The sequence below is a fragment of the Hibiscus syriacus genome, unplaced genomic scaffold, assembly GCF_006381635.1.
Source record: "Hibiscus syriacus cultivar Baekdansim isolate YM2019G1 unplaced genomic scaffold, ASM638163v2 tig00111022_pilon, whole genome shotgun sequence".
NCBI classification, from domain to species: domain Eukaryota; kingdom Viridiplantae; phylum Streptophyta; class Magnoliopsida; order Malvales; family Malvaceae; genus Hibiscus; species Hibiscus syriacus.
The window spans coordinates 4,159,020-4,172,527 of NW_024062956.1; the positions used below are offsets into that span (position 1 = coordinate 4,159,020).

Here is a 13,508-nt window from a genome sequence, read left to right on the forward strand (position 1 = left end):
TCATATTTTGGGATTTTCGACATCTGGAGTTCGTTTCGTCAAATTCGAACCTGGTAAGTTGTTTTTCTACGTTTTAACCTCTTGATTCAATTTGTTTTTCATGCTTATGTTTTGTTTCAGATATAATAAAAATATATTATATAATAATTCACTATTAATATTTTAATATATAAATTATGAATTTTATTTATTTTTTAGTAATTAAAATAAATTATTTTCTAAGAATGTTAATACTAAATTATTAAAATAAAATATAAATATAAAATTAGATAAAAATATAAATTTGTTTTTAAACGAAAATTTGAAAATGAAAAAGCTAAAAATTCAAACTTTTGCAGGCTGTAATTCATTTTTTTAATTTTTATCCATTAGATATTATTTTTAATATCAAAATGATTTTGTTAATTAAAAATACTTTTACACAACATTATCGTACGAAACTCATAAAGTTTGATAAGGACGAGACCTCTCCCATTCTTTATTTTTTGGATAATTAAGATTTTTATTACCCAAAGATTATCATAAAACTGCTACAGAATCAATACAATCAAAAGACCAAAAATAAAGGGAACCCTAATTACAACAAAAATCATACTATACCCCAGTAATTACAGAGAGAAAGGTTGGTTCTATCTAATCTATTAACATTCCTATTACTAAGTTGAATTCCTACAATATGCTTGATTGAGTCAAGAATCTCGTTCTCGGTTCTGTAAGTTCCTCTAAAAAGTATTCGGTTTCTTTCTTTCCATATAGTATAGTTGAGGGTGCACCAAGAAAGCTTCAAGATACTAGTAAGCAACGATTTTCCTTTCCATGTGTTATATGCCCATACTAGCATACCAGTCCAAATAAGAGGAGGTTTTTGTAAGCTTGCGAGTTGAAGAATTGAGTTCCAGATTGAAGCAGTAAATTTGCAATCAGCAAAGAGGTGGTCTCTAGATTCCCTTGCTTCAGAATAGAGAATGCACTGGTCGTTGGTTTCAATTCCGAATCGTTGCAACTATCCTTTGTAGGGAGACGATCCAAGATTACCTTCTAATAGATTAAACCTTGTTTGGGAATATAAAATGAAAACCATATCAGATTATGCCATGGTACTTTACTATTTTTCAGTCGAACCTCTTCCAGAATCTGCTTGGTAGTCATTGCTCCAGAATCAAGAATAGGACGAGCAGATGACCGGAGTTTCATGATTTTCCTTAGGAGTCATATAGAATTCAGAGGTGCTTCCATTACCAAAAAATTCTAGTCCTTAAATAAATACGTGTGAGTTCATGCAACCCATAGAGAGCCCTCCCCTGCTAGTAATCTCCTAATGAGGAGCAACGTGCATGATTTGTTCCATTCTTGATGTCCTTGAGGCCAAGTCCACCTTCAGATTTTGGTTTGCAAATTCTTTCCCAGCTTACTCTTACTCCCGTAGCTGGAATGTCAGAACTTTTCCAGAAGTATCTCGAATAAATTTGTTCGATTTTGTTGATAACATATTAAGTCGGAATAAGCTGCCTACACCAATAGTTTGCAACACTAAAAAGGAATTTTTTTATCAACTCCAATCTGCTAGCATAACTCAGCTTCATCCTGGACCATTGATGAAGTTTAAGCTTGACCTTGTCGATGAGTGGCTGGCAGTCTTTAACAGTAAGCTTCCTTGTGACCAGAGGAATACCCAGGTATCTGACCGGAAGAGATCCGTGCTTAAAACCAGAAGAGTTAATAATAGTGTCAAGAGATTGAACTGAAATTCCTACAGTAAAGATTTCACATTTAGCAACATTGAGTTTGAGACCAGAAATTTTATAGAAGTATTCAAGAATAGTGGTGACTCCCATGGCAGATTCTAGATTGCCTTTACAGAATATTAGTAAATCATCAGCAAAGGTTAAGTGAGTAAGACATATTTTCTTGCATTTAGGGTGGAAGCTAAAGATCCCTTTAGCAGCAACATTATTCAGTAATTTAGAGAGGATGTTCATCACCGAGACAAATAAAATAGGGGAGAGAGGGTCACGTTGTTTAAGACCCTTTGTACCCTTAAAGTACCCAATCAAGCTACCATTGAAAGCTATGGAATAAGTAGCAGCAGAGTAGCATGCCTCAATCCACTGTATAAAAATATTTGGAAATTGAAGAGCCTTAAGAATGAAAGGGATGAAGCTTCAGTGAATTGAATCAAAGGCTTTTTGTAAGTCAATTTTGAGGGCACACCTAGGTGAAATAGATTTCTTCCCATATCCTTTCACAATTTCTTGGGCAAGAAGGGTATTGTCAATAATACTCACTCATTTGACAAAAGCATATTAATTAGAAGAAATAATCTTTGGCAGCAGGTGAGTCATCCTATTAACAATGATCTTGGTGATGGCCTTATAGATGACGGAGCAACTTAAATAGGGTTAAAATTTAAAACTTTAATGGGATTTAGAATCTTTGAGACCAGGGCAATTGTAGTGGCATTAAAAGCTGGAAAAATGTAAGCTTCATGGAAGAAAAATTTAATAGCTTTGATCACTTTATTTCATACCAATGGCCACGCTTTTTTGAAGAAAAGAGAGGTGTAACCATCAGGGCCTGGAGCCTTATCGTTTCCTTGACTGAAGAGTGCCTTCTTGATCTCTTCAAAAGTGACTTCCTTAGTGAGGCCATCATAGTCTTCAGAGGGAGGGATAGGGAGCATGAGGTCTTTAAGAAGACTGATGGAGTAGTCTTTGACATTAGGATCATAGGAGCCAAGAAGTCTTTTAAAGAAATTAACAACTTATGGTCATCAACAATCACTCTTATGGTGTCTTTTTCCTCTTAGTTGCAATTACTGAGTGAAAAATCTGGTACATTTGTCTGAATATTTTGGTTAGTACCACGTTATTGAGATCTGTTCAGTTTCAATTGGACGTGAAAGCATGATATGTCCTAAGAAATCCTGAATACTGCAAATAATTATTTAACTTTATTCAGCTGAATTACCAAAAATTTCTCTTAAATTTAAAATGGCTAAAATGTCTTATAAGCTTAATTGATGGGATCACTCGTGATATATCCGAATACTAAATAATCATGATGTAACAGTTCTCAAATGACCTTATGATATATATGAATCCTAAATAGTCATGATATATCAATTCTCGAAGGTTCGGGTGGAGCCATTGGTTATCATACCCTTTTAATAGGAATCTTGTTTCTGAAAATCAATTCGAAACTGAAATTCTATGTTCCCTTCCTTATAATTATCAAGCACCTTGATAACTCCAAGAAAAAGGCCATATTTAGGACCTTTTTCACTTAAGTTATTGACTGTATAAGAGCTCATATAGGATCATATAGATTCATTTAGGAGCATATAGTTGCATGTGGTAGAAATATATTTTATCGCGTCATTTTGTTTTGTAAACGGTGTTGCGTTATGGGGAAGGTGTTTTGTTTGATGATGTGTAGGATTTGGGAGCAATGATAAGCAAAAGAGAATACTGTGAAATGATGAGATTGTTGAGCAGAATGCAAATACCAAATTGGACGACATTTTAGAAGCGAAAAATATGAAAGATTATATTTTTATGAGCCAGTTATCCTTGTATTCACGTGGCCTCAACCGCCAGTCACCTAGGAAGAGACATCTACCGCCTGGGTCGTCTGATTCTGTTGGGACCATGCCCAGCTGTAGGCTGCCAGGAGGGGACTACGCCCAGCTGCCTTGGAGGGGATCACTGCCACAGCTGATCACCCGCTCACGTGAAAGGATCCTGATCGGGGTATTCTAGGAATTTTAACACAAATTAATATGTTTATTCTCCCCTTATAAATAAGAGATGAAGCTATCAAAAGAAAAAGACTTTACATACGCCGGCTTGAGCTTAATTTCATAGAGAAAAAGGTTTATCCTTTTTCCATCAATCGTCTTTGCCGTGACATTCCTCTATTAACAAGCTAGAGGGAGTGGCGAGCTAGGCGTCTGAGAGGAGCTAGCGAGCTGAGATAGTTTGTGGTGGCCGAGGAGAACTCTGGCAGTGCACGTCGAAGGTTTTTCCTCATACCCTTTGTTGTTTGTTCTCTTTTATCTTATTTGGGTTGTATAGAACTGATTAATTTTATGCCTTGTTGCTTGGAATATTCGAACCCCACCATGAACTAGTCTTATTTGGTAGGAGTTCCTTATGGATATTTAAGTTTTACTTTAATGGATGATTATTTTTGTATGCTATTATTTGTTTTGTTTATGATGATTAATTCCTTAAGGTTGTAGGAGCTATGAGAGTAGACATTCCTTAGGAGATTTCTTAATGTTTGAGAGAATGACTAAGTAGCATGCCCTTAGTGTTCGAGAGAAACTAGGGCGGATCCACATAAGCAAGGGGCTCTAGGTAGTTACTAGGCCTAATCCAACCTTAGACATAAGGCGAGGATTTTAATCGACTAAAAGGAGTAGTGATCAGTCGAGAGGTTAGATATTAGTGCTGCTACTAAAAGGTATTGCCGTGACATATCCTGTTATTTGAACCAATATGATCCCTACACTAGATAACACCAATAGGTTTTGCCATGGCATCTTGAACCTGTTGAGTCCCATAACTAGAGATATCATAGGATACAATCAGTAAACTCTGTCATGCAGATAAGGCATAGAAGTAAGATCATCATGAGAAGCAAACTTAAGTTTCCTAAGTGACTCCTATCATTCATTCCCATAGTAGCTTATTGTGTGAGGAGTCTAAAGTCCTTATAATCAAATCCAATATTTACATTTTGTTTTGCCTTTACATTTTCATTTGATTGCACTAAACACAATTTAATTTGCCACGATATTTCCATCCATTTTACCACGATATTTCCATTTGCTACCATGTTTCATTACACCAACATCCATTTTATCTTGCCATAACATTCTTATTTGTATACAACATTCTTAGGTGAAATAGTAAATTGGTGTGATTAAGCTTATAAATTTCCTCCAATCCCTGTGGATACGATACTCACTCATCATTGTATTACTTGTTCGATTGTATATACTAGCACATATTTTCGTGACCATATTTAGTAGTTACAATTCACAGACACACCTCTGAAAAAAAAATTGTATCTTATAGTGTGTTCCTGATGTGTACATTACCATTTTGATATACTTATATGATATACTCTGAATTCTCTTATATTCATTTTGATGAGACGATCTCTTGTTACCGTTATTTACATGATCTGCGAACATGTTTTTAAACTACCAAGTATTTTTCTGATTTAATAAATTAAATCACTAATTACTTTTAAACACTTTTATTTTATTATAGTCATATGAGGGTTATTGTTGGAGGAAGTATTTCAAGTTTAGTCTATGACTTGTAAGTCCTTACATCATACTCCTTTACTTTGTGCACATGATAAATCCTTATTACAATACAGAAAGTCCTTATTGGGTGTACTTGTTGTGTATGGTTCAGGAGAACCTACACATTTTAGTGTTCATATGGAGGGTAGTTACATGATTTTTAAACTAACCTTAATGTATTTTTTTAATTTTTTATTGAAATAAATTTTGAAACTATCTATACATTTTTCTCTATACTTGATGGGACACACTAGACTTTTCTATTCTATCTCCTTAATCTGTCTATCTTTATGATTCTTCTAGTCTGTAAGTTTTTCAATCCTTATTTAGAAGATCAATTAATGAAATTTCAAATTATAAATAAAACCTGTGGGTATCTAGATTGTCACGAAAATAATTTATACTTTGTCACATACCTGAGTGTGACCAATAACATGATCTGATAATTTCGTATTGCTGAGTTTTCCTAAATCTCATTCTGTTATTTATCATTTCAAGTTAAAAAAAACTGACCATGGCTTAAATTTCGACATCAGTAATGAAAGTTTTTCGGCTTTGCTTACGGGGTACAACACATGTAATTATGGGACATATAAGCCACGTAGTGTTTTTATATAGGACTCTGAAACTCGTTTTTATAATTTGTACATCTGAATTCGATTTTGATGATCGAAATAATTATATGAACTTACATTTTAGTATAGAAATTGTTTTATGGTTTTAAATGGTTAGATAAATTTATTTTTCTCAAAATTTTAATGTGAGTCGCTTCGGCGACCCTAATGTGACACCTAAGAATCGATCAGACCACCAATATCGATTTGAGGGTGTTATATTTTATGTACTCGATTAGGTTCATACCAAACTCAACCTGAAATTACCCGAAGATACAAAGGTTTACTAGAATTGAAAATTGACTTATCTGATATTGACTCGACTTAAAAACTGACCGTTTTGATATGAATATGACCGATTTAATATTTATCCGACTTAAAATAGATTGATATGATATTGATCTGACTCAAAAAATGATTGATCCGATAATAATCGGATCCAAAAATTATTTGATGTGATATTTACTCTACTCGATACCCAACTCAACTTACCATAGACACAAACTAAACCTAAACTAGGTCTAATCTAACTTGAATAAAATCTAACCAAATATAATTTAAACAAAAAATGATTCGAACCGAAGTAATCTAACCCGAACATAATTTTCTAACTATCCGATAGTCAAGTATACAAAAGCGTTGGAAGCTAGAAGGTTGCATTTAATGGCAAAGTTGTACTATCAGTTGTAATTGATATAGACGTGAACCAAGAAAGATTGGCATTCCAAGATTCGATTATGTCATCTGCTTCAGATTCTTCATCACCACTTTCTTCAATCTCATTACCTGCTTTTGATGATTTGATCAACTCCAGCTCCATTGCTACTTGTTTCATGGTCGGCCTTTTTTTCCCGTTAAGATTCAAGCATCTTCTTGCTAACTTAGCCATTGCTATAATCTCTTTCTCTGGACTGTCATTTACTATAGTCGAATCGACGATGTCATGCAACGAATTCTCCTGCATCGACATCAGAAAGTGAGATATCAAGCTTCTCACCTCGTCTGATTGATCCGAGATTACTGGCTTTTGTCCCGTTAAGAGTTCGACAAGAACAACCCCGAAGCTATAAACGTCACTCTTCTCCGTAAACTGACTCGACCGGAAATACTCGGGATCCATGTATCCGAATGTCCCTTGCACTCGGGTGGTCAAATGAGTTTGTTCGAGCGCAATCGATCTCGAGGTTCCGAAATCCGACACTTTGGCCCGATATTTATCGTCCAGGAGTATGTTGCTAGATTTGATGTCTCGATGATAAATAGAGACGGAAGCGGCCGAATGCAGGTAGAACAAAGCATTGGCGATTTCGATCGCGATCCGTAAGCGCATGTCCCATGTCAAAGGAAATTCTTCAGTTTGGTAGTGGATGAGATCGTAAAGTGTGCCGTTGAACTCGTAGACTAGCAAAGGAACTTCAGCCTCTAAGCAACAGCCTAAGAGCTTAACAACATTTCTATGGTTGATTTGAGACAAAATCATAACCTCGTTAATGAACTGTTCAACCTTGTTTTCGTCGAACTTACTGCTCCTCCCATCCAGCATTTTAGATTTCTTAACGGCCACAATGCTTCCATCCGTTAGCATTCCTTTGTAAACTGTTCCTTGGCCACCTTGACCGAGGATTCGATTCTTGTTGTAGTAATCCGTTGCCTTTTCCATTTCCTTTGAACTAAACAGCTTTATTTTTTCCACATTACCCAGACAAGTGTTGTTGTAGTAACAGACCTCCATTTCGTTTGAAGTACTTCTGTTTCAGCTTCACGTCTTGCCTTTTTTTTCCAGAATTTGTGCATTTGCCATGTTGCAATCAGCAAAGCTATTGACCCCACGCTAGTGGTGCAACCTATACAGACACGGAAAACACACTTCCATCAAGTTAATAATGTCAAATCGGGTCAGGTTTAAAGCTGATAAAAACATGTAGCTAAGCTCGGGTCGAGATCGGATATTGTTGTTATGATGTCAAGGATAGGGATACATGGTTGGGTTTTGTTGGTATAGTGTCAAGTCATGTTTAGTTCGGTCAAAAACTCGTCCAGATATACCCAGTTGCCATCCCTAAGGGAACGCTATTGCACCATGGCATTGTTTTGATAGTGACGTTTTAAAAATTTATGCTATGTTTAGTTACGAGTATTAACACACAAAAAAGTTTAATTACCACACGAGTTTTAAATCAAATAAACTGTATTTATTCCTTCTCTTTATTCAAACTGAGTTATTAAAAATTATGAAATGAAAGTTTACTGCTAACTTATATACTAAAACATAAGTTATAAACAAGACTTTTACTAAAAAAAATTGTTACTACATCAGGGCCTCAGGCATTGATATATAGAATGTGATCACCACATGAACTGAATTAACCTAAACAACCGAAATGCTGCTACTTGTAAAAAGAAAAAGGTGAGTGATTTCAACACATACCAATTATAATGATTTTAAAGTTTCGAGTTGTTCGATTCGACGGTTTTGGTGACAAGCAATAGTTGTCAGGAGTGTTCAAGCAAAGAATGTAACACCATCTATGCTCCCCACATTCCTTCCCTGTCATTTGCGAGAGGAATTAAAAAAAAGTGATGCACGTTATCTCAAATCATTTATTAACAGTAATCGAAAACGTGTTAAGTTGTGTACCTTCGCAAAACGTCTCCTGACCGTTAACCCTCTCCACGGCACATACACATAGATGAGTAGAGTTCAAACTGTTCCAGCAATATTGACCATCGGAGCTACAAGAAGTGTCTGAGCCTTGATTCACACGGCACGATCCGCGTTTCGGAGTGCCCCATTGCAGTGATGTAGAAACATAGGTCCAATCACTCGTATCGATATCTTCGGACGATTCGGTCAAATTATAGTACAAATCTGAATAAACAGGAGAAGCAAATCCACAAGATCTTTTGCTTCTAAGGTCACTAGAATTAACCGCATCAGTCATGTTTGCAAAGAATGAATTGAGACCTCGAGGAATAACAACACGGCAGCCAGTAGTGGAGGAAGTCTCCTTCCGGATCCTACAACTCGGTTGCGAACATCCACCGATATGATTTCGTTTTGTTTCGTCGAAAACGGTAACCAAATTTCCGCAGCCTGGCGACCAGAATATGGTGTGAATATCTGAGTAGTAAAAGGGTGTGCCTTTCAGGTTGAGACTCATCCCATTGTTATTGTTTCGGCGGCAGTTGAAATAAGTTATTGAATGGTTCACCACAACGGTACCGTGAAAAAATGAGAATTCGAGTATTTGCTGATCGATGCCGTTTATGTTTATGAAAGGCGTATGCTCCCCATCGGCAGTTTCGTTGCACATCACTTCGAACCTGCTTTTCGAATGCTTTCGGCTTCTTACACCAAATGGGTATTCAAAATTAACATCCCCACAAGAGTTTTCGTTGATGATATCAGGTCTGCCTACTTCGCAACCTGCATGCTTACAACGAAAAGGCCTATTTTTAAGATCCGATAAGTAGAAGCAGTAGAAGAAGAAAAAATAGTAGAGTCTCCTTTCTCGTGTTTTCTTAATTGAGATATTTTATTATCAGTAGTAGTGTTAAACCTAGTGTCGTAGTTGCCGCACATAAACTAATAGACTTAATAGATATAATTATTTAACAATAAATTTGATTTTGATAGATCATTTTAATCATATAATTATAAAATAGTATATGTTTTAAGTATTTTCAATCATTTGACAAAAAATATTTAATCATCCTTACAATCGCTCGTGCTCAAACTCACGATCTTTATAAATAACAACGATTCCTTTAAACATTTCGATAAATTAAAATAAAAACAATTACTTTAAACACTTAAATAAGTTGAAATACATCAAATAAATTGTAAGAAAAATTATTTATAAAATAAGTGCGGAGAAGATATAATATAAGTTCTTGCTTATGAGACTTCGTTCGAATCAAGTGATGCATCAAATAGGTCATATATAGTATTTCATAAGGTTTTGTATGAAAAAAGTTTATTAGGTGTTGTTCCAACCTTTGAACATGACATAATTGTAACGATCAAGTGGATTTTTCTTATCTTTAGAGTCGAAATTAAAATCAAATATTAAGAGAAATAAAAACTACCTGCTTGACATTATTTTTGAAAAGTAACCTTTAAAATGATTAAAATGATGTAGAAACGAACATTTAAAGGTGTTTTTCAAAAGTATAATTTAAAATTTAACTATTTGAGTTTGTTGTTAAAAAATAAGTTTAAAAATATAAAATGTTCATTATAAACATTATGTTATAAATTGAAAATATATTATTTAAATTATATTTATACTTAATAATAATATAGTATATAGTATATATCAACTTAAACTATAATAAAAATATATAAAAAAATTGAGATAACTCATTAATAATATTTCTATATATGAAATATTATATTAAGAAAAAATATATGATCGGTACTTTTGAACATAATTACTCATTTAAAATTTCAAATAACATAATTTAAATGATATATTTATCAATTTAGCATTTCAAAAATAAAAAAATATATTATAAATAAATTTAAAAAATATTATTATATATGAATTATATTAATTTAAACTATAATAAAAATATAAAATATACAAATAAAAATATAATAAAAATATATTATATAATAATTCACTATTAATATTTTAATATATACATTGTGAATTTTATTTATTTTTAAGTAATTAAAATAAATTATTTTTTTAAGGATGTTAATACTAAATTATTGAAATAAAATGTAAATATAAAATTGAAAGGAGACTTAAAAAAGGTAAAAGTATAAATTTGATTTTAAACGAAAAATTGAAAATGAAAACGCTAAAAATTCAAAATTTTGAGGTTGATTTAAAACCATTGTTTCTACTGTAATTCACTTTTTTATTTTTTATTTGTTTGACATTGTTTTTAATATCAAAATAATTTTTTAATTAAAAGTACTTTTCTACAATATTATCGAACTGAACTCAAAATGTTTGATAAGGACGAGATCTCTCCCATTCTTCTCTCTAGTCCCCAGCCCAATTTGATAAGATTACAAATATAATTTTATTGCTCTAAATTCGAATAACAAATTAATTTAGAATAAAAAATTAATTTAAAATCTAACCCGATCCGATGCCTCTCCGAAAAGAGATTGAAAAGAAATTAAGGAATTAAAGTGATAGGGAGCGACTGACCATTATCACCGCAGGAGGTGGAATCCCACTGAAGCGTTGCAGGAACATGCGTGGTTGCACTGTTGATTTCAACGGGCAATGGGTAAACTGCATCGAAATAGGCACTGCAATACATGAAAGCAGTTGCGCAGCTCCTCCTCTCGCTGCCATTCATGTTCCTCGTGCTTACACTATATGAAGTAAAGGTTCCAACGATTTCGGTATAGAAGCCGCCGCCGCCGTCGCTGCCGCATACCGGTTGCATGCAACCGACGACGGAATCCCCTCGGTTAGTAGAGATAGTAGCCCAATTCCCGCACCCCGCCGAGCCGAAATAGTTGTAATAACCTGGTAAGAAAAACGGAGAGCCAGCTAGATCGACGTCGGCTCCGGTGATGCCGAGTTTACGGTCACAGTTAACGTAAGTTACTGGATAATTGACGTTAACGGTGTTCTCGAAAAACGAACTGAGTAGCTCCAGATTGATGCCATTTATGTTAATGAAAGGCTTATTCTCCTGGCAACTTACTCTAAACGAAGGATGAGGATAGCAGTTTCTTTTGATTCCAAATGGGTATGGAATAGTAACATTTCCACATACTTCTTCTCCACAAATGGCTTCTGCTGCCTCTGATATTGGGCTCAACAAGAGGATTAAGTAAAACCCAAACAGAGAAAACATTCTGGATTGTTAAACAATAATTAGATTGGGTTAATTGCTTCAAAATATATAGAATGATATAAGCAATCACATGGCATCTATTAAAAAAAAAGTTATCACATGGCATGAATGCTTTCAATTTTTTAACTGATAGTGCAAGACAGAATACTAATCATAAAATAATTCAGTCCACCAGATTTGAATATTGTGAGTCATTAAATTTTTATTAGGTTAATTAGTTAGACGTATCACATGTAGACTGGGTTACTACATCAAAGATACATAGAATTATATAAGCAATCACATGGCATGAATGCTTTTCAATTTTTTAACTGTAGTGGAAGACTAATATTTATCATAAAATATTCAGTCCACCAAATTTGAACATCTTGAGCCATTAAACTTTTTAATAGGTTAAAGTTAGACGAATCACATGTAGATTGGTTTTAATTGGTTCAAAGACTCGCTTGGCCCTATGGGAATGATTTAACACAAGGTAATCCGGACTCATCAAATTATGTTTCATCATCGAAATTTTAAAAATCATATAATAGCTATTAATTTTATTGAATGATTATAAAATAATTATTAAAACGTTTAAATCTATAATTATAATAAATATTTTAGTGATTATATTATAATAGTTTAATATATCTAATGATCATTTCATAATTTTTAAAATTTTAGTTTAGTGACGAGAATGATCATTTAAATATTAAGTGTCAATATTAAAAAAAAAATATTGTCAAATTATGAAAGTATTTGAACAAATATTATATTATATTCACTCAAACTATTTAAAAAAAATATTAAGTGTCACATTGATTCTTATACATTTACTCATCGAGATTGAAGTTGACGAGGAGACTAGTTTATTAAAATTAAAACTGATTAGGTAAACAAAATTAAGGTAAACTACACTTGTTATCATTTAATTATAGGGAGATTCATTCCTACACATGGAATCCATATGCAGAGGGTAAAATTTCATTGCTAAGATCATTTGGTAAAATATAGTGTCCAAAACCCATGAAACACGTGAGAATCCTTTTGCAAAGGGTACAATTGCATTTACATTTAACTATTTTAGAAATATTTACAAAAAAAAAAACTACGGAATTTACAAAATAATGTCGAAAAACCATGAAACACTCATTTTGTCAAAAATAAAGTCCAAATGGTCAAATTACGAAAAAAATAACCGAATCAAATTGTCATGAAGGTTCAAAAAATCTGACCAAACCACAGATCTCTCCCTTAGTCATCGGATTAAACATTAAAAGAATAAGGATAATGATAATAATAAGGGTGTGTTTGATTGGGGAAATGTGAGATTCTCATGGGAATGAAATTCACATTCCCCCGTTTGGTTGGCCGGGAATGTCATTCCCGGTAATCTTACATTACCAATAATGTCATTCCCGGTAATCTTAAATTACCAATAGTGGATTTTTTGGGTATATTACCGTGAATGTTATTATCTTCCTTTCCTTATGTATTGTTGGATTATTGGTATTTTGGAGTAAAATGTCCTTAAACCTTTTTTTTCTTTTAAAAATATCCTTATTCTGTTATTGAATAATAAAAATTCTACGAAGGTTAAATTACAAATTTATCCTTAAACTATTTTAGATTTACGAAAAAAATCTATAATTAAAATTTTAGATGAAGTTCATGAGTTAAAACAAAATTTTATCCTTTCATTAAACCTTTTTATATATTCAATTTTTTTAAAAAATATATATAGATTTTATGAATTTAATTTTTTA

At 33.2% G+C, this 13,508-nt stretch overlaps 3 protein-coding genes across 3 annotated transcripts in view; 1 reads left to right on the top strand and 2 right to left on the bottom strand.

Annotated features, from left to right (window-relative positions):
* LOC120150310 (agamous-like MADS-box protein MADS4) overlaps window positions 1–13,508 on the top strand; it is a 100,649-nt gene that overhangs the window by 19,099 nt on the left and 68,042 nt on the right. The gene's annotated exons all lie outside the window — the stretch shown is intronic.
* LOC120150309 (wall-associated receptor kinase-like 22) lies at window positions 6,578–7,694 on the bottom strand. The gene has a single exon (XM_039162996.1). It carries the CDS (start codon window positions 7,661–7,663, stop codon window positions 6,578–6,580), a length of 1,086 nt encoding a protein of 361 aa, XP_039018927.1. The 5' UTR covers window positions 7,664–7,694.
* On the bottom strand, window positions 8,529–11,760 carry LOC120150402. The gene is made up of 2 exons (XM_039163081.1): window positions 11,100–11,760; window positions 8,529–9,358 (listed from the first exon to the last, which is right to left on the bottom strand). The coding sequence occupies exons 1-2, from the start codon at window positions 11,758–11,760 to the stop codon at window positions 8,529–8,531; spliced, it is 1,491 nt and encodes a 496-aa protein (XP_039019012.1).

Bases quoted from the DNA above. Each gene is read 5' to 3' on its own strand.
- LOC120150309 (XM_039162996.1), bottom strand. From the start codon at position 7,663: ATGGAGGTCTGTTACTACAACAACACTTGTCTGGGTAATGTGGAAAAA.
- LOC120150402 (XM_039163081.1), bottom strand. From the start codon at position 11,760: ATGTTTTCTCTGTTTGGGTTTTACTTAATCCTCTTGTTGAGCCCAATA. The intron at 9,359-11,099 runs GTCAGTCGCTCC...GTAAGCATGCAG, and splicing joins CACCTCCTGCGGTGATAATG to GTTGCGAAGTAGGCAGACCT.